This window comes from Thamnophis sirtalis, unplaced genomic scaffold, assembly GCF_051295495.1.
Source record: "Thamnophis sirtalis isolate CommonGarterSnake01/CBP01778 unplaced genomic scaffold, rThaSir2_p1.2 scaffold_5, whole genome shotgun sequence".
Lineage (NCBI taxonomy): Eukaryota > Metazoa > Chordata > Lepidosauria > Squamata > Natricidae > Thamnophis > Thamnophis sirtalis.
The window spans coordinates 107,471,848-107,498,187 of record NW_028261385.1 but is presented as its reverse complement, the minus strand read 5'-3'; the positions used below and the strand labels follow the sequence as shown (position 1 = coordinate 107,498,187).

Genomic DNA, 26,340 nt, shown 5'->3' with positions numbered 1-26,340 from the left:
TAACAGGGTGTTGCAGCCCAATGAGCAACACAGGTGAAGCAGAAATGCCAGATCATTGTTAGAAGCAGCTTTAGGAATGATGTCACCTACAAAATCACCAGGTAAAACCTTAACTATGCAAAGTCTTCTCAGAATACTTCAAAAGGGTGCCAGATAGTATTACTTGGCTACCTGAGAGACCGCCTCCTGCCATTTACCTCCCAGAGACCTATAAGATCACACAGACTAGGCCTCCTCCGGATTCCATCTGCTGGTCAATGCCGGCTGGCGACTCCCCCGGGGAGGGCCTTCTCTGTAGCTGCTCCGGCCCTATGGAACGATCTCCCCGTGGAGATCCGGACCCTTACTACTCTTCTGGCCTTCCGCAAAGCGATTAAGACCTGGCTGTTCCAGCAGGCCTGGGGCTGTTGATTTATCCAGCCCCATTCTAAGCTATATAAATGTTGTGAAATTTTAATGTCTGTTCTTTTTAATTTTTTATATGTTCCCCCTTCCTGCTTTATCTGTAAGCCGCCCTGAGTCTCTCAAGAGTGGGCGGCATACAAATCCTAATAAACCTATAAACCTAAACCTATTACACACACACACACACACACACATTTTGTACTACTCTTTCATCAGGGATAAATCTAGGTAAGACTTGCCTCCACTACTGTATAGCTTCTCCTCTTCACTCCTGCAAACCTTAGTGGTCTAGTATGTCTGAAGAAATCCACATTATTAAATGTTTCTGCACTTTTAATATATTTGTGAACACATAGGAAAAGCCATGCTAAAAATTATATCCCTGTCATCATCCAATTCAGATCCATCCTTACCACATCACAATCATCACTAGGAATAAATAGCAACTTTAAGGAAATCATTTCAATAAGGAAAAAAAATGGAGTACACTGTGATTGACTTTATCCCTATGCCAAAAGTCTGATCCCCAGAAACTCATCCTATGAGGGTCTTTTTAAAATATTGAAATTTATTCAGGAACTTCACTCAGACTACCCACCCCCCTAATGATTTCAGGTCTATAAAATATACTAGACTAAGAACCAGACACTGTGCAGACCTAAAACTACTTTCCTTAGAACAGCTATAGAAACAGAATCTTGCAGGTAAATGTGCTATTTCTCCTCCCTCTTTTATCCTCATGATAATTGCCGGAAGATCTTCCTTCTGTCCTTCAAGGCTTTATTCAAACATTGGCAGATACTATCTTGCCAATGTTCAATGGCAAAGGAAAAAGCAGCTGTGAGTGGATGTAGTTGCAAGTGCAAATCTCCCACCCCTCAAACTGTTTTGCCTGGAGGAATCAGTCAAAAATTCCAGGGTTCTCAATTGAAAGCGATACCCATTTTTATATGAACCATTTAGATAACGTATTACTGCAGATTGTAGTCTTGACTTCTGTATAAATTATGTTCTAGCTGCAGATATCATTTTTAAAAATATTCCCAGTCTTTATACTCTTGGGGGGCAGGGGAGGTGCATAACTTAGCCTTTTCTGGCTGAATTCCCTCATAAAGTAATGGGAGCCTTTTAGTAGTCATAACAGCACTATTTGGCCATTTTCCTGAAAATTTATCATAATGGAGAATAGTCTTAACAGTTCAAAGACATTAAGTATCTCATTCACTCAATTCAGAGAAAATTGCAAAGCATCATTGAGTAAAAAAAAATCTTTTATTCAATTTGCAGTGCTTTACTCTTTTTGTCCTTTGGCTATTGCCAAAAAAAATAGCCATTTTTTAAAAAGAACATTTTGTTTTAACTTGTAGAAAGCAGCTAAAACCTAGCTTGCTGCATTTTTTAACACTTCAGTCATGATTATATTAATTAATATGATTGTGCATAAATATGTGCTTATGTGGAACATTTCAAACCTTATGAATTTATACCTTCTGAATATAAACTGCCTAATTTCTTTCTTTCCAATTTTGTCAGCATATGAACAAGGGGAAGAGGAAATTATTATCCTAATAACTAATGCCCAAATCAAATGTTAAAACTTTACAAATCACTAAAATGATGCAATCCACTGATATAAGACTTTTCTTAACTGCACAAAAGTCCTAGAATCACTATGGACAGGGAAAGGTTGTCCTTCCAAGATTAAAACAAGGATTAAATGCATGAAAAGGTCTGATGTCTCACCTTGTAACTTTACATCTTTCTTTTGCTAGTTCAATTTTAGTACGGAAATCGTGTAAATTGCCTGGTCATAGTGTTATCCAGGAGGGGGGTGAGAAACAGAACAGGAAAAACAAGAAATATTTTTATTAATTATTATGTCATCATCCTATATAAGTGGTGTGTAATCTGAACTTTGAAAGTTGAATTGTAAATATAAATGTGCCAAAAGGGGAAATGATTATTTCCCACATCCTTGGTTATATTAGCTATAGCTGTTTAATACAATTTTATATAATTGCAACATAAATGAAACCAGCTTATTTTTTGGCCCAGCTTTCTTTGATTTTTGGTCTAGCCTGTAATACTTACTTTTGGAATATAGGCTTAGCCCGCCATCTTCAAATTAAATAATAGTTTTCTGTATAAATATGTTGACTAAAAGCTATATAATTTTATGGTCCAATATATCTAAGGTGGGTCTAAAATGCCAACAATCCATTCAATTCAACCCAATTTCATTTCATTCAATCTTTATTTTAAAAGTTAAATTTGACAATGCATTGCTACTGAGTATACTTGCTATTGAGTATACCTTAGTATTCATTAGAGAATCAAAGAAATTCCTGCTGAGATTTTTTGAGGTTTTTTTTTTAATTTCTGCAGATTTTCTAGAGTCTCTCTTCTTTTTCTTTTTTCTTTTTGGCTTGATGCCTCTAGAAGTCTGGCCTTTAATTTCCCTCATTCCCATTTCACTGAGAATCCTACAATTCTACAAGTTTGGTTCAACCTCTTTAAACAGTACTAGTTTAATGAAACTAACCCTAAAATATGCTGACACCTCCCTGTTCATCAAGGCCACCTTCTGGCTCCCATCTTTTCAATGATTCACCATCATTTATTATTAGAAAGTGTGATATTTTATGGCTGTCTGGTTACTATGCATCATCCAAGTATTTATTACTATATCTTGCTATAGTGGTAAAAATTTGTCTACATTCTCACAACTATATTGAAAGTGATTACAGAGAGGTATACCTACTAGGAAGTTATTATTGTGACTCTGTTATTTATCCAAATATTTTTAATGTTTTTAACATTTAACATGAATCAAACATTAAATTAATAAAAGGATGCAAGAAATGTAGAATCCAAAATGTGAACAGATGATGATGGAACCAACATTCACCGAAGGGAAACCAATATTGGTTTTGAGTCCCAGTACATTCAAAGCACATAATATGGACACCAACTGCAGTTATAGTCAGATTTTACCTCTTTTATGTCTGCTGCAGATTGTTCTAGAACTGTAATCTTAGGAAATCTATATCATAAATGTTACACTATTTTTTTTAAAAAAAAATAGGGACACCACAAATTCCTCCAAATGAAGAAGTCCATGCAGGATTATTTGCATTACATACTAGGCACTGATTAGCATAGGCTTCTGAACCTGTAGCCTTAACAGGCTCTCAATATTCCCCCATTTTGGAGAGATGAAAGAATAAATGGGCTAGTTGAGCTTCTGCAGACTTAAAGCACAAATTTCATCCAAGGTACTTTTAAAGAAAAATGAATCTATGAAATCCAGCCACATTCTCCTTAACTTCACACCATCCCTGATAATGGCCTCTGTGGCCCCTCAAACAAAGCAAACAAAGGAAGCCAAAAAAAAGTTCATGCCCCATTTTACAGAGAAGTGCACTACATCTCATATTGCTATTTGTTTGCTTACATCTTATGGACAAATTCATTCTTACGGAAGGAGATAAATTCCAAAATAATGGCCATGACGGACAATTCATTTTACTCTTTAATAATTGCTCAGGATGAATTTTTCATTTCCTTTCATACCGTATACTTGATGGGTTAGTTTCAAATATCAACAACAAAAAGAAGGGTAAATTAAATTGCAGGCTTAACTTGCTTAACATGAATTCCCTGATCTGGTAGTCTTATCTGGAGAGCAATCTAGAAGTGTAGATGAAATCCTTCCCCAACTCTTAAGTGGGCTTTTTTTAAGTGGACTATTTTTTAAAATAAATGTTCATCAAGAAATTCCATTTTTATGAAGGAGGTCCACATCACGACGTTACAACATGCGGTTTCAATACTTTGAGATCGCTGTTGACACTTTTGCCTCAGGAGGGGGTGTCCATTGAGACCTAAACTGTCCCGTAGAGATGGTGATCAGGAAGACAAAGCCTTGCTGGTCTCAGGGATATCGCAAAATCCCTGATAGACCTAAGGGAAGTGCTTCAAGCCCGCAGTGAACAGGCAGCCCCTAGGCTGATGCTCTGGAAGGAAGGAAGTGAAAAGAGAAAGTGAGTCCATCTGGTGAGGTACTTTTTCTATTTTGCTAAAGACTGCCCAAAGAAATGTTTCCTTAAAGCCAAATTGATCTTTAAACAAAAGAACGGAGCAGCAAAAATAATACTAATGGGATCGCTGTGGAAAGTTTTTTTCCTTTGTCATTGTAACTATTTTTTGTTGATTGAAATGTCTGTCACGTTCTCCATTTCTCCTCTTAAAGTGAACAGATTGATTTTTTTTCTTCTGCTTCTTGTTGCTTTATTTTATGACTTCTGGATTAAAACCGTCCTTTTTATTTTAACAATTCTTCCTACTACTTATTAAATCACACTAAAAGAAATCTAAAGAACTTTGTTTCCTACAGAAGGTAAAAATTAACTGCCAGTCAGATTTTTTAAAAAAACAATGTATCTCTTTCTTTATTTGACTTCATTATCTTTGCAGCTGAAGGGTTTGCAACTTGTTTACAGAAACTGATAAAAAAACCAAGGGCACTAACTGTTTTCACAGGTGCCTCTGAGAACTATTTTGGCAAAGAAAGAAAGAAAGAAAGAAAGAAAGAAAGAAAGAAAGAAAGAAAGAAAGAAAGAAAGAAAGAAAGAGGGAACAGAACCCTTCCCCTTTGAAGAGCATAAAAGAACTTGTGTTTAAGTCAACTTAAAATAAAAGCTAAGACAGGCCTGGAAGACTGGACTGACAGTCATTATTGGGTTTTTTCTTTTTCCTTCTCTCTTCTGTTTTGGAAACATGGGTCAATACTTAGATGAGGAAACCTTAACATTCCAAAATATCTTGGCTGGAATTCAAAATCTATTGGAAGGATATGGAAGAACTGAGAAGAAGCTGGAAAGACTAGTCTTCCTCACAGCAAAAGATGATGGGGTTGGAGTCCCCAAAACTAAAGGGGAGAATGAAGATATAGAAGATAAAGATAAGACAATAGATGAATTTAATAATGGAGCAAATGTGGGTGAAAATGGAAAGGGAATGTGGAAAAGGGAATTCGACAAATTGGAGCTCTACCCCACATTGCAGGACACAGAAGAGAAAAAAATACTAATGATGATAGACATAAGAAGAGAAATTTTTTCAGAAGCAAGATTGACAAACAAAGACAAGTTAACTTTAATAGCAACTGGTGGACAAGGAGATCATCTGAGAGACCCTTCAAGCAACAAAGTGCAGAGAGAAGCCTATAAAAACTTATAAAGGAGACAAAAAGAAGACTGACTCCACAATTGGCAAGAGAGATAAGAGTGTTTTGTTCCTAGAAAGATACAGGTTGACAATGAAAGTTGGTAATAAAAAATTAGTGTTTTTTATTATTGGTGATTAATAAGTAGGAACTTTGTAACTCCTAGATTATTTTAGATTGTTATTAAATGTTTACTCACTAACAATTAATTAACCATAAATAATAATAATGAAATGATAATGGATACAGCATAATGATATATACATGTATTGACAATTTAGTAAAAGAAATTTGGATTTAAATTGTAAATTGTGACTTGGGAAAAAGACCTATAAATTTTATTAACAAATTTTCATTTAGATCTTGTTATAAAGGTGTAAGGTTTTTTGGGGGGTGGGGGCCCTGATGAGAGGAGATGTGGCATAAATAGTAAATGGTTTTTAGCCAATTATAATAACAAGGAAATGTTAATGTTCATTGTTTAACAATATATACATGCTATGGTATTGGCTAAAGTAACTTAGATATAAATGTTAGTCAGTGAGTTGGAAAAAAGGGGGGGAGACTTAAAAATGTTATCTATTGACTTTTACTTAAAAGATGCTATAAAGGTATAATGTTATTGGAGGATTTTTTGAAATAGCTAATGAATGCCATTATGTGGTTGTGTCTTTAAGTATGAATGATTTGAGGTAAAAGCATGTTCAAATAATTGTAGTCAAATGAGAATTGTGGTACATTGATAGTAAGATATATAAAGATTTTTGACTTAAAGTGTATAATCTAATATGAACTATAAGTAATGACTGTGCACAAAAGTTATCTGTAACCAATCGACACGCTTTCTACAAGATGTAATGAAGGAGGATTCTTTTTTTGTGTGTTTTTGTTTAATTAAAATTAAAAAATTAAAAAAAAAGAAATTCCATTTTTACTTTGACAACTGTATTACTGATTTACTTTATTTTTTTAAAAATGTCTTAAAAGGAAACATTAACTAAGAACAAAATAGTTGCAAATGTGCTACTTCTGCATTACAGATGTATCAAAAATAAAACTCCCATTTCTGGCTCCAGATGGAGCCTTCCATTTTCTTAAGCTATGGCAACCCCCCCCCCCGGCCCCCCAGGTCTTGCTGACATTAGTAGAATTTCACTGGTGTGGTTAAATGCAGTATTAGCTGAAGAGCAAAGGATGACAGAGCGAAAAAAATATGCTTGAAGTTACTTAAAAGCCTGCAACTATATTTAATGCAGAATGCTGTCAAAGCCTTTTTAATTATGCCTGCACTGGAAATTTAAATGGATTCAAAAAGATGCATTAAAGACAAGCTGTAATCGTTAATTTCGCTGCCTCATACCTCCAAGTTCCAGTTGAAGATCTAAACAAATCAAGTAATATAAAAATGTAATCCTGAGCCAGTTTTTGGATGGAGGCATTTTTAAATATGCATAGCCCTTAACAAAGCCATCCCAAATGGTTAATTTGTCTGCAGTGTATCTTTACTCATTGAGGCCCTCCCTGGAGGTTACTAAAGTTAGGTAACTAGCCTTCTATTTATGGTTGGGGGAGGCTATCTTGCTAGATTATAAAGTCTTTTCTGAAGCTTAAAGGCGACCCTTCCTTTTCTCCCTTCTTTCCCATTTGGACTGGGGGGACTTTCTCTGAAGAGAACTATCGATGAAGACTGAGTGATGCTGCTGGGAGGAGGCTGGATTGAGCTGATGTAATAGGAAAACTTGCATCCAAATGGGAAAAGAGAATCATGGTAGACAATTTGGATCTCATGTTCTGTATCTTGCTTACGAGACCTCTTTGGAATAGCTTAAAATCCCAGTCCAGACAGTGTGTCGAACCCTGCTTCTTTCTCCTGCTACATATGTGAGACAACCATATTATATGGAAATGGGTGATTATTTAAAACATACGTAATCTCTTTAAATGAAGACATTAGTCAACACATACCAAGCTCTTTTTCTGCACCTTTTACAGCCTTGAGTGCATTTGCAGGAAGCTATTAATTTTACCCACCCCAAAACTCAACCCTCTTATATTTTTATGGCAGTGTAAAAAGGTTGGCCTTTCCATGACATCATGGAAATGCTCATGTGGAGGAATAGGCTGGAAGAATGCTGGGTATGTGTGCCATATTTTAAATATTTTGTAGAAAAAAAATTAACTCAATAAACAATGGTAAATCTCAACATCTCTTGTCATGGGTATTCTTACTGCTTGTAGGGCCCAATTCCCCCCTCCTCCAAGAGAGACCATTTTAAAAAGCCACTTTTTATTCACAATCTTGTTTTATTCACATCCAATGCAGCCTCATTCCGTTGCAGGTGTATGGTATCCCTATTTCTTCTTTCTGCAGGAAAAATGTGGAAGACATTTCTAGTGATAGGAATTTTTCTTTAAAATGTGATACAGATACAGACAAAACTGCTCCCAGACAGAACCAAATATCATTTTTTCTAAAGAATGGGTGACCAAATCCCGAGTTTATACCTAGTGGATTGAGTGTTTAACATTAGGACCTTTCCAGTATATGTTAACAATGGTTCCTGGGAAATTTTAAAATTGAAAAAAAAATCTGTGCCATTAGGCTGTTTTTTAAGACATGGACAAAGGCCTGTCACACTTATAATTTATGCATACTAATAATTAGAATGTGAACTAAGTAAATTCAGATATATTTTAGAGTATTCTAGTGGAAAATAAAATTAAATATAAGCCAAGTATATTTTAAATGCCATGAACACTATCCATATATTATAAGTTGAATTCTGACTTATTTATACTTGGAAACCCACTGATACCAATGGAATTTAAGTGAATTTCATTAAATTGTGTATTTTTCAATAGTGCTCTTTTCTATCCCTTTGTTTTGCTTTCCTTTGATACTCTCAGTATCAAAGTATTTTTCTCTTTCAGGGGAGAGAGAATTTTGAAATTGTACATACAGTATATTCATATCCACTTGAGAAAAAGCATCCATAAAAGAGACCTAAAACAAGATGGATCAATGACATCAGCAAGTATTGTGGATCCAATTGGCAAAAGAAAGCTCAGAACCGTATTGGTTGGAAACATGCGGAGGAGGCCTTCATCTTGCAATGAATAGACAATGGCTAATATGATGATGGTGGAGAGGGGGGATAGGGTGGAAAATGGGTTAATTAATTAATTAGTGAAACTAATTTCACAATTTCATGCAATCATTGAGTTATTCCTCTTTTATTAAATATTCTACTTCATCAAGGGCTCTATAAATTTTTCCTTATAGCAGTTAGACTTATATACCGCTTCATAGGGCTTTCAGCCCTCTCTAAGCGGTTTACAGAGTCAGCAAATTGTCCCCAACAACAATCCGGGTCCTCATTTTACCCACCTCGGAAGGATGGAAGGCTGAGTCAACCCTGAGCCGGTGAGATTTGAACCGCCAAACTGCAGAACTGCAGTCAGCTGAAGTAGCCTGCAGTGCTGCATTTAACCACTGCGCCACCTCGGCTCCTTGAACCCAAAGTGTGTATTGGGTTAATTAATCCTTCTCTTTAGGCCTTAGATTCTTATTCTCCGGATTCTTTCCTAAGGAGGCATACAGGGTATTCCTTCTCCAAGAACCGCGACCCTCTGAGGTTGGTTGAGCTGTAAGATAGGGCCTAGCTCAAAGGGGGGAAGATAGATGTGAAATTGACTCTTCTAAGTTCTCAGCCAACTTCTTAAACTGTAGCCTTTCAATATTAAGTAAACATTTTAAATTATTATGTATCAGTGATCTACACAATCTACACATCAAGATTTATTTGCTCTCCATTTTCAAACATATTTTCTCCTGAATATGAATTGGCATGAGAAGACTACTTTCCACCGCTGTTATTGTTGGTGGGTAAAAATTCAAAAGGCCTCAAATTTGTTCTTGGAAATTTCCACGTTAGGCTGCAAAAACCATGTCTCTAACACTTTGGAGAGCTAACGCTGTCAGCAAACAGATGAACTGGTCTGATTTGATCCAGGTCAGCTTTCTGTCCAATGATTTCTATCCATGGAAGTGCCTCTGCCAGCACAGCATGACTTCCCTCTGCAACCCATGACGTAGCCCATGAAATATTGCCTAGAGAGGTGGACAACCTCCAAAGAAGACCAAGTGGGTCTGGGAGGCTGCAGGGAGGAAAGCAGATGTTCACTTATACTACATAGGATGTAGCCTGTAATTTCCTATACTCCTCTTTGTTAGAACTACTTCAAAATGTTGCTGCAAATAATTGAGGAAAACATAATAAGTGATCTTCTGTGGGCAAGACAGCCTGGTATAGTATACTTATACCAGTGATATACCAGCCGCCCTGAATCTCTTGAAAGTGGGCGGCATACAAACCCCATAAATAAATATACTTATACATTCTTCAAGCATTGTGTTTTGTGATTGCTCCAAAGAAGGAAAGTTATTCATATTTGTCACACTGATAGTTTGCCCTTCTGTTTCATGCTCTTTTTGCATCACACAACTTCTCATTCTCCTCCATCATCTCCAAAAGTTCTACATCTTCTGCAAAGTTTCTTTTAACCCTCAAAGCAAATTTGGAAGAATGTAGGCATGGATTTTCTGAAATGCTGTCAATAGAACAGTTGTGTTGAATGCAACTGATAAAAGTCACTGCATTTCAAACAACTTTTCAAAGAACATAATTGAAATACAACATTAATTAAACTTGAGAAAGGGAAAAACATAAGAAATAAACTGGTGCAATTTATATGAATTAAGGGAAGCGAGGATGTTGCCATATTTCATAAAATGTGAGGGTGTGCTAGGGACTTGATAGTGTTAGAAGACATTACGACTGTGCCATTATTTTTGTTGTTTCAAGACCACATATCCAAAGACTGGTACTGTGTGAAAAGAAACAACAAATTGAATTTTTTAAATGACTGAACATACATAACAACAACAACAACAACAACAAGCACTTTGGGTGCAACCCCAAGGCATGTATTGGATACCATTGGCATTGGCGTTGCAAAATCTCCATCAGATAACATCTACCTATCCCAAGTCCTTGGGAAAGACTCAACAGATGGATAAAAATGCCAAATCTAGTGTAACCATCCAGCTGACTTGCAACCAATCATAATAATATGTTCAAATAAGCTTCTGAAAAAAATGAAGCAAATTTTAAGCTATTTCAAACTGATTTCGCATTTCAGCCACACATTCTTTAAGAAGCAATGTGATCAAATTAATGTGCGCTAGGCAACTAAAGCATATTGCCCAAGTAAAACTTAGAAAATGATGTTCCAAGGCTCTTGGGGCAATTGAAAAGTTTGAAAGCATGATTTCTGCCAGAAGAATTCATCCAGAGAAAGCTTATCAAACCCTCACTGCAAATCAGTAATCAGAGGGGACGCGCCAATTAAATGTTGTCCTCCTTGATCTGCAGCTAATGAAAGACTTGGTTGATCTGCTGCTGAGCCCCTGGAGAATGGCCCCAGGTTCCTCCTCTAGCAGCCTGGTGGGGAGGGAGTCCAGGTCCTAGTCCATGAATGCAGAAGCGGCTTGCCAGCAAGGCTCCGTTTGGAATGCTTCCTTGTCCCCCTTCCCCATGGGAGCAATAAACAAACAGAAAAATAGGCTCTGAGTGCTTTTCGGCAACTGCCCGGGCCACCTGCTACTCCCCAAGCAGCCTCTAGCCCGGGATCATGGGGAAGAGTCAGAGGCCAGGCTGAATGGTCATCAGCTTTATAAATATCCCTTCCACAGCTGCTGAAGCGGAGGTGTCAGGCTGACAAGCAAGAGAGAGAAATGTGGGCACATCTTGTAATATTACGGAGACTGCTTAGATCGCTGTCTAGGATTACACGCATGCATGCACACTATATTTTACAACTTTCCTCTCGGGCTGTGAAAGCTTTTCAGATGTTTGAGGACAATTTGTCATAGACAGCCATTATGCATTCATCAGGGGTTAACAAAACTGGCTGTTTATAAAGATTAAACCGCAGGCCACAAAAAAAAAAAGGAAGGAAAGAAAGAAAGAAAAGAAAAAGGACAGCATGGTCAAACTACTGAGCCAGCTCACCGTTCCAATTATTTAATGGTTAAAATTGCCCCCCTCCTGACCGAGTAATGGAACAACCAAGCTCAGCTAAAAAGCATTCTGTCCTCACAGCAGTTATTGCATTTGGCTCGGGAGGGGAAAGTGGCTGGCCACTCCACCCATTCCCAAGAACCTACAGAGAGACAAAAGATTCTTCTCCTTCAACAAATCATAAAATGCAAACGTTCTGGAGCTTGGTTGAGCCCAAGAACTTTGCAAACTTTGTAAGCCATCTTCCAAAGAGCCCTATTGTGGCTCTGCCTGAAATGCTAACTCCCCTGGAAGAATAGATACTTTGTTTCTGTTTTTTTTTTCTGATTGTCTCAACAGAAACATCAACTATTGTTGATGGGAAATCCTGAAATAAATATGGCTAGAAGTGCATCCTAAAACAAGCCAATGATACAATCCACAATAATTGCATAAAAAGTGAGGTCATCAGTATTAAGCAAGATAATAGAATCAAGTTAGTTCAATTTTGGTTTTAAAAAATACATTAAAATGTTATCTTTCCATTTTCCATATGTGGAGACATCCCAAAATATCACTACCCATCAAGATGCACAGATGGTCTTAGCAATTTGCCAGCCTTTTCCTATTAATAATTTCTTTGTGTTAAAGTTCCATATAAAGCCTAGAAGATTGTTATCAGAAAATAAGAAATTTGCTTAGATCACTTTTGAGTGGGGATTTTTTAAAAAGGAAACTATTTGTCACTATGCTCCTTAGTATTATTAATTGAAAACATATTGGATTCTTTCGTTATCTAAACTGAATCAGTTTCCTGCCAAATTAGGATATATTAAATGGTGTGATGAATGTTTTGCTGCCTTAATTGTGGAGGAAGTGTAATTAAGAAAAGAATTAAAAAACATACTCAAATGCAACTGCAATCTAACAAAAATTGTAGAGATATTTTTGCTGCAGTTTCTGAGGACCTGTAGTACATTTCCTAGTATGTATGTATGTATGTATGTATGTATGTATGTATGTATGTATGTATGTATGTATAACCCTGTCTCTGCCTGTGTGTTTGTATACACACACACAAACAAATGCATACATGCAGATCGATTAGGACATTTACCACACTTCGCCAGAAACCTCTATATTTTTGTTACCGTAGATTGAAACTGCATTTGAGTATGTTCTTTTCTTCTAATTCTTTTCTTAATCACACTTCCTCTGCAATTAAAGCACCAAAACGCGTCCATCATCCGTTTAATTAATAAATACAAATTTTACTGTGAAGTAAACCAAGATAAGGTAAAGTAAGGAGGAGCGAATAAAGAAGGCCTCTGTAATGCTCCACCACAGTCGAAGCTTTCTTTCCTTCGGCTGCGGCGCTCGAAGAACTAAACCCAAAGAGCTCTTTATGCCGGGTTGACTCTATTTCAGTGGGAAAGCGGAGGGAAAAAAGAGGGAACCCCGCCGAGGGACCCTTTCCAGGGGAATCGGCCCTTCTTTCTTCTCTACGGGTGTCTATTGGAAGAACGGCTCGCAAAGATTCATCGCTTGAGACAGGGCCCAGATACACTGGAGTCTCGGGGGCAGACTTCTCAACTAAATTTGGGGACGCATGTAAAGAAAGGGCTGGGGGGGGGGAGAGTCACACTTTATGGAACCCCCGTGGAAACCCCGCGACGTGTCTCAGCACCTTAGGAAAGATCAAAGGGCGCCTTCCCCGATTTAAAGGGTCTGGCTGTGCGGCTAAAAGTAATGAAGCCAGGCTTTGCAGCACTCCAGCGATGGCTGGGAGACGTGTTGAAACGCGATAAATCAGGAGAGCCGAGGTGTCGGGTGTCCCCGACCCCCAGAACAGGGAGCCGTTTTCTTGCGAGGAGCCCTCTACGAGAGCGCTGCTCTCGTAGTTTTTCCCCTACTCAAGTCCGTAGCATCGCAGCTTATGCTCGTAGTCTGGGCGGAAGAAAACGTGCCGATAAAAAAAAAATTATCAAAATTTCAGTACCCGCCTATTGAATGGCTCTCGTGAACCCTAGGAATTCAATTGCGCGTTGGGAGGGATGCGATTCATCCCTCTAAGAGCTGTGACATTTCTTCCGTTGTATTTAGAAAATTTATTTAGAAATTGTATGGGCTATGGCCGCCAATCTTACATAAGTAATTCTCTAGATGACCAACTGTAGTCAATAATAATAATAATAATAATAATAATAATAATAATAAGAAGAAGAAGAAGAAGAAGAAGAAGAAGAAGAAGAAGAAGAAGAAGAAGAAGAAGAAGAAGAAGAAGAAGAAGAAGAAGAAGTCGAAACATCCGGCCTTCGATGCGACCAACCATAATAATAATTATCTCTGTAAACAAAACAACTGCTGATAAGACAACTGCCTGCTGTTTACGTCGAGAGGTTCACGGCCTGTGTTCTGCGGTCGAGGCCGGCCAGCGTTTCCGACTAAAGCGAACCCTCCTGGGCAGGAGCAGCCGCCCTGCAAGCTGAAGGCGACTCGCTTTTGGAAGACCTTCGGGCGCTTCCATTCCACTTAACGCACCCGCCGGCCGGTCAACTTCTCCGGGGAGATGCAGAGCACCAGAACCCGGGAAAAGCTGTTTTTCTCCGTCCAGCCTGATTCCAAAAGTGCCTTGGATCTGAAAAGAAACCAGAACAACCAGCCCAGGGATCTTCGGGGAAAGAGGGGTTTTTTTTACACCCCCCCCCAAGGTCGAAAATCCCTTCCAGGTGCTTCTGGGGTGGGGGCACAGTACGAAGTTATGGAGGGCCAACTCATTACCCTGGCGGCTTTTGCTTCAAATATACTTTTCAGTTGGAATCCGACTACGGAGTTAGAAATCCTCTTATATGCGAAGAGTTTTGGACGTGTTAGATCGCGAAGAAAAGGCCTGGAGGAGGCGAATGCAGGGAAACCTGGGGAAAACAGGCAACTGTAAGAGGCCGTCAGGCAATAGGAATGAGGATCTAATATAGAACAACAGTCACTGGCTGGAACACAAGAGAAATCTTGTGTTGCATCAAGTCGAAAGGAAAAAGGAAAGGAGAGGGAAACAAAAAGGAAAGGAAAGGAAAAAAGAAAGGAACAAAGTTCAACTTCCTACCTTTAAATTTCTATTCATTCTCTGAACTCTGAACATTCATAGAATCCCAGATCATTCATGAATGTTCAGTGACGTTCTATTTGCTATTCTAAAGTAACCATTGGCAAAAAATAAATAAATCTGGATCACTATTCTTTTCCACCTCAGATTGAAGTGAGATTGAAGGTGGCTAACACTGGTAGACCTGCCCTCGCGGAGCAAAGGCCTTTCGTCCCGTCGACCAGGGGAAAATCGCCGATTGGACTTCTGCGCCAGCCAAGAAGAACCTGTTTTCTTTTGGAGGGAAAATGGAGAGCTCCGGAAACTCCGAATGGTTCCAGAAAGTACCTCGCCCCAATAGCCTATTAGGGGAAGGCCACTCTCTTGAGACTCGGACGCTGCTCGCCGGGCCCTCGGGCCTCGCTCACCTGCCAGATGTTGCAGTCAGGAAGGGAGGCCGTAGTGAGGACTAGAACCTTACTATTGCCCTGACTAGTCCTTGTTATTCCCGTAGTAGACGGAGGAAGCAAGGCCAAGCTGCCCATCACCATCCTCTGGCGGCCTTCAAAGCCCTCAACCTCTGGAGTAATAAATAATAAAAGCGCCGCGCACGCGCACGCACACACCCCTCACCAGGCCTGGCTGCTAGGCTCTAGAACCCAACCCACTCAACTGGAGTTCCGTTGGTAGAAGTTTTGGACATGGGGATTGCTTTAAAGGAAGAACGGCGAGGCAGACCGACCGCAGCGGGAATCTATTACTCAAGAGCAGCGCACCCTCAGGGGTGATAGAAGAGGCCAGACTGGACCGCTCCCTCCGAAGCCCAAAGGCGACCAAGACGACGGAACGGATCTCAGGCCGAACTTTTGAGGCGCCTTCGCTTATTAGGCCCCTCTCCCTCCCCAGCATGAAGGTGGAGAAGAGCGGGCAAATTACCTGCCAGGCTTTTTGCTCCAATTTAATTTCTAAGAAGTTTCCCATTTTTTAGAATATGTGTATTTGTCTGTGTGTGTCTTAAACCCGTCCTCGTGAAAATTAGAGATGCTGGAAAACCTCAGGTTAACCTGCTTAAAACTGAAAGTGAAAAACATAAGCAGATGCTTAGCCAACAAACTTTTCAAAGCGGACGTTTTTTTCCATCCTTCGAAGGCCTTTTAGAGAAAGAGCGGCTTGAAGACCGCAAAATGAAGAAAACGGCCATCAATCCTCTCCGCATCCCCTAATTCAGGGAACCCTAAGAAACTTTCTTCCGGGAGGGACCTGTGCATTTTCGTTTCGATAAGAATCTCGGGATCATCAATGCGTTATGTTGATGAGGGGGAGAAAGGGACGTTGGGCCTTGGGCAAAGTCCCGCGATCCACTCCGGAGGGTTTATGATCTACTGCCCCACGGGCCTTGCCCGTTGCCAGCTTTGAGGTGTTCGATCCTGCTGGAGGCCACTTTGGCGACCCAACGGTGGCCGCGAAAATGACCCCGAGGTTTGACCGCCACTCTTGGGCGCCTCCTCAGCGCTTGCAATTCAGCGAACCCTGGCAGACTTGGACAACTGCTGGGCACCGCCGTGTCCCCGGCTGAACCTTACCAAAGCTGTAAACGTACGCCTTGTGGGGCGCTCTTCCCAGAGATCATGCCTGGGGCATTTCCCCGCGCTTCTTCTTTGCCCTTCCTGCCTTCCCAGGCACCCAGTACCGGTGGAAGTGGCCGGCGGCCTTCCCCGAGGTGGGCCCCTTTTAATTCCAGGTGAGGTTTGCCTCGATGCTGGGCTATTCATAGCTAGGGGACGAGCTATTCCTGTCCAGCGGGCGGGCAGGGGCTGCTGGTGGACGCGCCCGGAAGGAGCCAAGGAAAGAGAAAGGCGCCTCTTTAGAAAACCCCCGGGTCCATTCGCTTGTGCGAGGGGGGGGGCAAGAAGTCTTCGCACAAGCCTCCCCTCCCCTTTCCATCGATTTGCGCTGTAAGGGACTCGGCGGTCTGGAAAGGGAAGCCAGGGCCCGCCCGCGCAAGCACACCCCAGCTGTCAATGGAAGGGCAACCTCCTGGGTAGCCGGCCTTTAAGCTCTCCCAGATCCAATTTCTCTTAGGGCAACCGGGGCCCTAAGGGCCGGGCACCCGCCGCCTCCCGTCCCGCCTTGCGCCACGCTCACCGGGGTTCAGGTCCAGGCACTGGGCTGGGTCGTCGCCGTCTGGCAGTTGCCCGTCGGGGCTGAGGCTTTCCATGGACAAATCCAGGCCTTTGCCGTCCCAGTCGCGGAGCTTCCTCTTCTTGTGGGAGCCGATCAGGGCCTCCACCGAGAAGGCGTGCGCTCGCGAGCTGAGGGCCACAGCCGAGCGCCTCCTTTCGCTCATCTTAGCCTCACGGCGCGGGTGCCGAAGCCAGACGGCCGCCGCGCCACCGGCCGCCGAGCTGGCAGAGGACGGGTCGGGGCCGGCGGGCCGGGCCGAGACACAAGCAGAGCGGAGAAGCCGTTCCGACGTGAGAGTCCGGCGGCCGCCTGGGCGCTACATGGGTCCTGAGTTGTTAGCTGGCCGAAAGGCACCGCGCAGAGTCAGGCTCTCGGGCTGCGCTTCATCTCTCCCCCCCTCCGATTCCCCCCCCCTCTCCCTCTGATTGATCCAAACTCCTGGGGAACTTTCCCCCTCTTTCCTCCCTCGCCTGGTCCCGGCTGCGAGCGCCCGTCAAGAGTGGCTGCCCAATGGGAAGGTGGCGAATCCGGAGACTGCGGTCGCAGGAGCCAATGAGGAAGGGGCGGGCCAAGCGCCCGGGCTTCCAGGCCGCCCGCGGCCTTAACTCTTGCAGAGCGGGGAGCCGGGCGCCCCCTCCCCTCTGAAAAGGCGGCCAGGGGGCGCCCAGCCTCCACTCCGGCCCAGATGCCTCCTGGCAGCTCGCATAAACCCCCTCCCAAATATGCGAGGCTGCGGGGAGTGAACTCTGCAGCGTCTGTGATCGTAAGCAGAAAAGATTAACAATGTTATACTATCCTTCTGCTCTCCACACACACACACACACACCAGCTTATAGGTCGGTCACACATATAAGGAAGAACGGCGTCTTCTCCAAGAAAATTCTTGGAGGGGAAAAAGTACCTTTTCTAAAGTCCCTCTCATAAGTGGGAGTTGCCACAATCAGTGCCCTATAACTTAAATCTGTAAATTGACTTTTATGTGTATACACACTGCGCTCCTTTGGTGAAAAGAGCAATTTTGTTAAAATCCAGGCAACCTTCGATTTAGCAGTTTGGAAGACGGGATATGAAAAGAAGCAAATTTACCCTTAGGAAAGACTATAAACATGCATTTACTATACTCCAATACATTTCCTAGATATATGCCTTGTACAATCACGGCAATAAATGTTAAAAAACCATATATACTGCATGCATATTCTTGCATGCTCCTATAGCCGCTTTAACAGGAGCATGTCTCGGATTGTACCACTTCCCTTATTTTATATAACGCAGTATATAAAATGCGGGAAATGCTTCACGCCCGTTGTCCTGTCGATCGAGCCACATCCACAAAGCGATTTATAATGGCCAGAGAACACAGATTAACGATGGAACAAATTAGCAATTTGGACATTTTACCGATTATAGTGGGAGATCGAGACGCACCGTTGGGGCTGCGATTTAGCTCTGGGTCAGACACTGTTCGCTAAGCAATAAGGGTTTAAGTCTGAAATCCTAAAATCAAGGTCCAACTACGCAAATGATTTATCTGTCAAGCTGTGCAGGACTGACGGGGTGAATTCATCACGGCTTGGCTTGTGCCTTGCAGTTGAAAGGTGCTGCTTTTTGTTCAGATTCCCCCTAGGCAAAAGGGCTTCCAGTTGTGATTTTTCAGTGTATGTTGCGACTATAGAAGGCTCCTCCGGAACACAGTGTACAATTTCTAATCCTGATTATCTTTACTTTGACGTTTTATTCATATACCCTGTGATGCATTCGTTGACTCCCAGAAATAAAGAAACAAGGGAGCAACAAAAGCAGGCGGTTAGTTTTTGCACAGAAGGTGAACGAGCAGATGAAGCGAACTTTCGCTAACCGAAGCGGATATACCATACCCAGCGGCACGACGGCAACATGTAATGACCACCAAGAGGACGCTGGCGATGCGCTCCGCCGAGAGGCTCAGGGGCCGCCTGGGTGCAGGAGGCAAGAATCCCCCTTCGCCTGCGAACCTCCAAAGGCATCGGAGAACGCGTGTCATCCTTTCGCTACAAGATCTACATGCACACACAAAGAATACACATCCAATGCGTGGAGCCGTTCAAACAGGCAAAAGCCCAGCCGGAGACCAGGTGCTAGAACCCCACCGGCAGGACATTGCCCGGTTCTGGAGCAGTGTGCTGTATTGAACAATCCTAATTCCTCCAGGTTTTATCCCGTTTGCCTCGCTGATTTTGCCTCTGCTGTGTTTCCCAGCACGACTTCTCCCTCTTCCTACCTTGGCGATGCCTAAAAGATGCAAAGGAGGCTGAAGAAGCGTCCCAGAGGCTCCCAAAGACTCCCCTTGGCTCAGCCAAAACGGTTTTGTTCTCGTGAGGGAAAGAAACGGAGTCACCATCCCCGATACAGTTTTTCCCCAAAGATTTTACTTTCCATTTTGTTTAATTTTAAAGCCCGTTTAAGCCCCGATACTCCCATTCAGGCTTTCTTTCCTTTAAAATCGTTTGATATTGCTTCTTTATTAAATAGAATATTAATTTCAGGAGAATGTTAAATGCTGCCATCAAGGAACAAAAACAGCAAGCACGCTTTGAATTTTTGGTGGTTTTTTTGGGGGGGGGGATCTTGGTTTAATTTTTTGAACACTTTGGAGTAAATCCTATGGAGTTCAATGAAGCTTGGTTTTAATGATGATTATATTCATCAAGGGAATTCCTCCCCCCCCCTTATCCATGAAAACTATTAACCAATGGAGTGGCTTCTATGGAACCTCCAATGGAGCTACAGGAGGTATTGTCGTGATAATGGAGGAGGGCTGAAGGGACTGATGCTCCGGCCTGCAATTCTCTTTGCACTGCACCCTGTTACCTTAAGAGAGGACATCAGGTACCTGGCCATCTGTGGCCAAAGGTTCCTGGCAAAACTGCTTCCAAAGAGATGATATGCACCTGGCCACCTACCTTTAGAACAGTGTTTCTCAACCTTGGCAACTTGAAGATGTGCGGACTTCAACTCCCAGAATTCCCAGGCCAGCATTCGCTGGCTGGGGAATTCTGGGAGTTGAAGTCCGCACATCTTCAAGTTGCCAAGGTTGAGAAACACTGCTTTAGAAGAAAGTAGGAAGAGGTCAGATTTTCAGAGAGACAGTTAAGAATAGAATAGAATAACAGAGTTGGAAGGGACCTTGGAGTCCAACCTCCTGCCAAGGCAGGAAACCCTATACCATTTCACACAAAATGCTTATCCAACATCTTCTTAAAAACTTCCAGTGTTGGAGCATTCACAATTTCTGGAAACAAGTTGTTCTACTGAATTTCCATCAGGAAATTTCTCCTCGGTTTTAAGTTGCTTCTCTCCTTGATTAGTCTCTACTGGTTGCTTCTTGTTCTTCAGGTGCTTTGGATTATAGTTTGATTCCCTCTTCTTTGTGGCAGCCCCTCAGATAATGTATCTTGTTTGACACGTAAAGGGAATAAAGCATGCCCAATTAAATTCTCCAGGAGAATTCCAGGAAACATTCCTCTCCCCATTCTGCCTTTCATTTAAGTGCCTTGGACTTCTTTGTTTCAGTTGTTTGCAGACACCATTTAAAATATGTGGAAGATCCTCTCCCCCCCCCCAGTCTATTTACCTACCCCTCCTCCTGCTTCAACACAAAAGGATATCCCACCCCTTCATCAGAGGGGTGACGGAAATGGTTGCCCCCTCCCCCAAGGTAACTAATGAAAGGTGTGCAATTTAGCCAGGGTTATCCTTCAGAGAATGTCCCAGGGCTGCTCATACCCAGGATCAGAGGGCAACCAGCCACACCATTTGCCTCCGACCTTCTCACTGTGGCTATTTTCCCATCTGAAACTCCGCTTAATTGCTATAAAGCCAGGCAATGTGAATACTGTACGGACCTCCATTCACTTTGTGGGTGTCCTGTTTGGACATCTGGGATTGTCCCTAGATTGGGACAAGGCAATAAACCCAGCTCCAATAGATGGCAGCCTTTAGTCAGGCTGGATTAAATGTTGTTTCTCCTCCCACAGCAACCACGCAGGTGTGACCCTTCGCAAACAGAAGGAACCTTTTTGACCCTGATCTGTCACTGATGCCTGCCACTCAAGTATTTCCTTGTCCTAGCTCAGCAACTCCTACGCTTCTGCGTTTCTGTCCAGTGCAGCTCTAAGAGACTGAGACTGAGATCCCAGATCTTTCCTTGACTTCCCCAAGGCCTGACTGGTGGCCCATTTGAGCACATTGGCTTGTCCAGTTCTTGCTTTGCCCTGGCCCAGGAGCTGTGCTTTCTATAATGGGTTGGTATGTGGATTGTGTACCTCCTAGAGGACAGGAAAGATCAGCTCCTAGAGCCCTGGGGACTTGAAGCAGCCATTTGACTATGCTCAGCCTCTGGGGAAGAGAAATTAATTTCTATCTCTGGGGAATGACAGGTATGTCGGTTTCCCCCTGCTGGCTGGTGAAAAGGGACATTCATTAAAACTATAAAAAGCAGGTGTAGCTTTAGAAAACACCACCCACTGACACACACACAAAAACACATACACACATCTCCACCCCCTCAACACAGGTGCTATTAGCCAGCTAGCATGGGGCTGTTCTGCTCCCAGCACCCTGAGTGAATAGTTTTGGTCTCTTGCAGAGTCCACACACTCTTGCTGTTCAAATGGGTTGCTGGGTGGGTCTGGGGAGATGCCTGAAAGCAATGGGGAAAAGGCTTAGCAGGACTCTCCAAGGGCTGTTCAGAATATAAAGTGGGGGCTTTTTTTTGCTTGAGCATGTGGATCCCAAATCCCTCTGAGGCTAGGAACCTGGTCTGAAGGAGTGACGGCCTCCTTCCATAGAAACACCCTTTGGTTGCCTAAAGCGTCCCTCGGTTTGGTGTATCATTAGGACAGATGCTTTTTTTGCAACTACAAAATGGAGCTATCCAGTCTACCAGACTCCCCCACACACCACAGTTTGTACAGCCTCAGTTTCTTTCCAAAAGATTCCCACAAGAAAATTTCTTGGAGGTTTTTTCTGATTTCTTTGGACAAGATGGTATTTGGGGGAGTTTCTCTTCTCTTGCTCTTTTGCCCCAAATTAAACCTTGTAGTTTTAACCCAACCCCATGCCACTCTCCTTAAAACTGCCATATGTTTGCAATAACATGTGAGCTTTTGTGTCTAGGGACATGATACAAAATATAAAGGCTTTCCCCTATCATTATTCTTTTAGCTAACTATTCATACAAATATGGTTTTTCTTCTCACAAAAGGAAAAAAGTTCAATTGCGTACAAATCCAGGCACCAGACTTCTCTAATTTTTATCAATCAGATTCTCTGATTCAGCATCAAGCCTGCATGAGCAAAGTCTGCATTTCACCTCCGAGACAACCCAAACCTCCAAAATAGAAAGCTGAGAAAATACTTGATGTTTTTTCTCAAAGGGCTCAATATTTTTGTTTCCGCAAATTCAGAGGAGAACCTTCCAACAATTGTCCAAAATGTAATTGCATTGGAATTGATAAAAGGACATGGATATTTGTAGGAGAAGAGGATTCAGGGACCAAGTCACTCAGACCCCCTTCGTTAATGTAGCCTCTGTCAATCAAAGGTTACATTTTCTAAGGAGCCAAAATGATCTTCAGATTCATCTCAGGAAATTGTGTTCAATGCAAGCCTGGCTGATTTGCTTCAGCAGCTCTGCATTTTTCCTTGAAAACTGGTCCTCTAGTCTCAAAAACTGGCCCATTAGACTCCAACCCAGGTAGGCACTTTCACTTTAGCAGTTTAGCTCACTGAGCAGGTTATGTTCTCTGGTGAAAGATGCTTCCAGTGCTTGACCCGAACTTTTTAGCTTTTTAGTTGATATGGGAGGAAACTTAGATTGTTCTTGACTCCCACCTGAGAACAAGGTATCCCTGGAGCTTGCATTCCTTTCCAAATCTGTGTGATGAAATGTCACAAGGCCACATCATTCCACTTTCAGCAACTTCCCGGCGTAGGTACCTTGTATTGCTCAGAGTATGACAAAGGCACAAGTAGCAGAACTGAACTCTCCCCCCCCCCTCTCTCCCCTAACCCCAATTCAGTTTCTTCTCTGGGACTTGCTTTATCTTCACTAGCGAACCTCAACCTGCAACCCACACACAAAAGGTGTTTCTGAAAGGAGGCTGGCAAATCCCTTTAGGCTTGAAACGTAGACCACAACTCTCCGTCAGGGGCCTTTCAGTTCTTCTTGAACCGAGTAGCCCAGGGGTCTTCAACCTTGGCAACTTTAAGCCTGGAGGACTTCAACGCCCAGAATTCCCCAGCCAGCAAATCTGGGGATTCTAGGAGTTGAAGTCCGCCAGGCTTAAAGTTGCCAAAGTTGGATACCTCTTGGCTAGCTCACCCTCCCTAGAAGCGATACTTCTCGCGATAAATGAAGGTTTCGGTTCTGTGCGAGGTAGTGGAATTCCGCTCCAGTCCCGGCAGCAATCGCTTCCTCCAAGTCTGGTCCGGCTTCTGCATTGCTCATTCGGCCAACGCGCGGCTTCTCTGCAGCTCTCCCTCTCCCCGCCTCGTCGCCGAATAAGAAAAAGCGCGGAGCGTCTTTATCCATTTAACTCCGGTGCACCGACCGACCCTGCGCTATCTGACGCCATTCAGGCCGAAATCAGTTACATCTGCAGCGCTGCCCCCTTCTCTCCGGGTCAAGACCTCTGTTCCTCGGCTGGCAGAGAGAACCAAGGTCGGCCACGCTTTAATTCAGGCGCCCGACAAGAGGAGCAAAGGTGGAAAACGAGAGGCCGGCAGACGCAGCGTTTGCACTTCCTCGGCTGCTTTCTACTGGCAAGAAGCAGGGGAAGAGGCGGCGGAGGCGGGATGGGACAGGCGGGAAACGCCGAGGGAAAATTCTACTTTGCGGCAGGACTCGGAAGATCTTCGGACCGGCTAAAGTTTGCTGCTCTCCGAGGCTCATGAACGGCGTCGGGAAAAGAAAATTGGGGGGGGGGGGGTTCTTAATGCCGAGGGAGGGAAGTGGGTCAGAGCCTTAGGCCGGAAATCTTCCCGGCACAACGCAGATCAGAGCACCCGCCTCGGGCCTTCTTCAACGTTTGGGAACAACTCAAGCTTAGCGTAACAGAAAGGTCCGATGTAAATCTACCGCTGCTGTGAGGATTTCGCTGTTTTTCGGAGACAAGCGCCGGGCGTATATAGGGCAATTCCGGACGAAGAAGAAAACAACCTTTCCGACTTCGCCAAACTGCGCCCTGTACTGAAAGTGCCCCGTTTCTCTCTCAGGGCTCTGCTGCCCTCGTGCGGCAGGCCGGTGTTTTGACTCCCGAAGCGGCGTTGACCGTCGCCCAAGTAGACTTCTTGCTTCTGGCAGTGCCACAAACACCACGAACCAAATACGGTACTTCAGCTGAAACTCAACATTTTAAGGGGGTCTCCATCTTTCTAAGAAGATGTTTCGAAATGGAGCCAGGAGCTCTTGTTTGGGTTTTTCCAGCCAGAGTTTGGGGCCCAGTTTCAAAATTTGTCTGCCGGGCTTCTCCCTCTTCAGGTCAGCCTGTCGGAAAGAAAGGCAACAGAGGAGTTAGCCCACCTCGCTGGTTGATTCCTTTGACCCTACAGCTTATCCCAGAATAACCTCAAGGAGCTTAACAGAAGGATCTTGGCTTCAACTCCATAAAGTAATAGGGAAACTAAACTTGTTAACAACATCTTCCACCTCTAAATTCATGAAAGCCACTTTCAGTAAAATTCCAGTTGAAATTCCGGTTCTGAAATTTTTAAAAATCCATTTTCCTCCATTGCACCTTCATGTTCTAGCAAGAAAAGATGTGTGACTTGTATGAATGTAAACCTTGTGCAGTTTTAGATGGGCTCATCAGATGGTGTGGGGTTTACACAATGAGAAAAACCTGTTGCTGGGATGACAACAGCACAAGGTGCTAAGGAACAGAGGCACTTCTCTTGTAGTTTTATTAAGTGAAATATTTATCCAGAATGGAAAGCTGAAGAGAAAAAAAAGCGGTGTAGGCTTTTGAGTATAATCTGGATTTTAAAAGAGATTGGGTTTTTAGAAAAATCCAATTTAGTTTCAGGTATGCAAGTATTCTCCCTGCTTCTGAATACTAAAGGTACTGTTTTGTGCAGGTATGAATGTGATTCTGGGGGGAAAAGATTATTTAAAGAAGCCTACAGATGTATATTCTGCAAGTGTAGTCCTTTTTTTTGCAGCGTTAAGATTTTTTTTAAAGAAATGTTTTGCAAATGATGTTTTACTGTTGTCAAAAACGGGAGGTGTCCCAATTATTTCCCCTTACAGTAAAATGTAACTAGTAAAAACACCGAATCGGGGCTGGGATCTCTGTAATCCAAAACACCTAAAACAGCGGACCCCCCCCCCCCCCTGTTGCTTGGTTTTCCGATTGCTAGATCAACCCAGCACCCTGCCGGCTTGAGCCAAGCGGCTTTTCTGACTGTCCCTGCAGGGCGTCATCTGGGGTGAGGGGCAGCCTTCGATGCGGCCTTTCAGGGAGAGCCAGATGCCGGACCGAGCGAATACAGCAGTTGAGAGCCGAAGGAACGCGAGCGCTGCGTGACGTGCAGTGTTTTATTTCCTCGCAGGCGGAAGGATCGTTGAGAGATTATTTTCCGTCCTCAGCAGGTAAAGCGACGACCCGCCGTATGGGCGCGGCTCCAAAGTTCGCTCAGCCTCCTCTGCAGACCGTGCCAAGAGGGCCCAACAACACAAAGACATGGGAAGTGGGTAGATTCTAGCATCTGGAGGGCACTGCTGGTCTTTTAACAGTCCTCCCCTCCCCCAGTGGATCTTCGATCTTGGCTAATCGTCTTTCCGGCTGTCAAACATAAGTTGGCCTGAAAACCGAACCAGGATCTCCGGCACTTTTGCCTATTTGAACCAAGTCCGCCTGAGACAGAGTTTCCCTTGGAAGGGGCGCAGCAGACCCTCGAAACCAAGGCGGCGAACATCTGTTGGCTGGCTTTCAAGGTTGCGGGAGGTCAGGCAGGAGCCGGAACGGTGCGATCGAAACTGCGGGGCTGGAGGGAACTGGGTGGTTTCACGCGCAGGTCACCATCTTGACTTTTTTGCCCGTCCGCCGCGGCTACTTCTGTTCTCTTTATTTCAATGTGTGGTGGCTCTGACCAGGTTTCTCTCTTCTTGGTTCAGGCGCCAGGTTGCTTCGGCTTTAGAAAGGCCCGGGAAACACTCTGCCACCGACCTCGTACGCAGCCCGACTGCAGGCAGCAGATGGAACTGTGCGGCAGAGTTGATCATTTCCCGTCGCATGGGAAAGAAGCCCTTTGCAGGTAGAAATCTAGTCTACCGGAAACAATTTGGAGTCGTCTTCTAGACTGGGAGGTCAAGCAAAGAAGAACAGGTGTCGAATCTT

At 43.3% G+C, this 26,340-nt stretch overlaps 1 protein-coding gene across 1 annotated transcript in view; it reads right to left on the bottom strand.

Annotated features, from left to right (window-relative positions):
• The window catches only part of TBX15 (T-box transcription factor 15), an 82,305-nt gene extending 64,968 nt beyond the window's left edge, over positions 1–17,337 (bottom strand). Inside the window, exon 1 of the mRNA XM_014058507.2 lies at positions 16,922–17,337. Within this exon, the coding sequence (XP_013913982.1) occupies positions 16,922–17,123 (202 nt within the window). The 5' untranslated portion in view covers positions 17,124–17,337. The remainder of the gene's footprint in view (positions 1–16,921) is intronic.
• Positions 17,338–26,340: the final 9,003 nt, after the last annotated feature.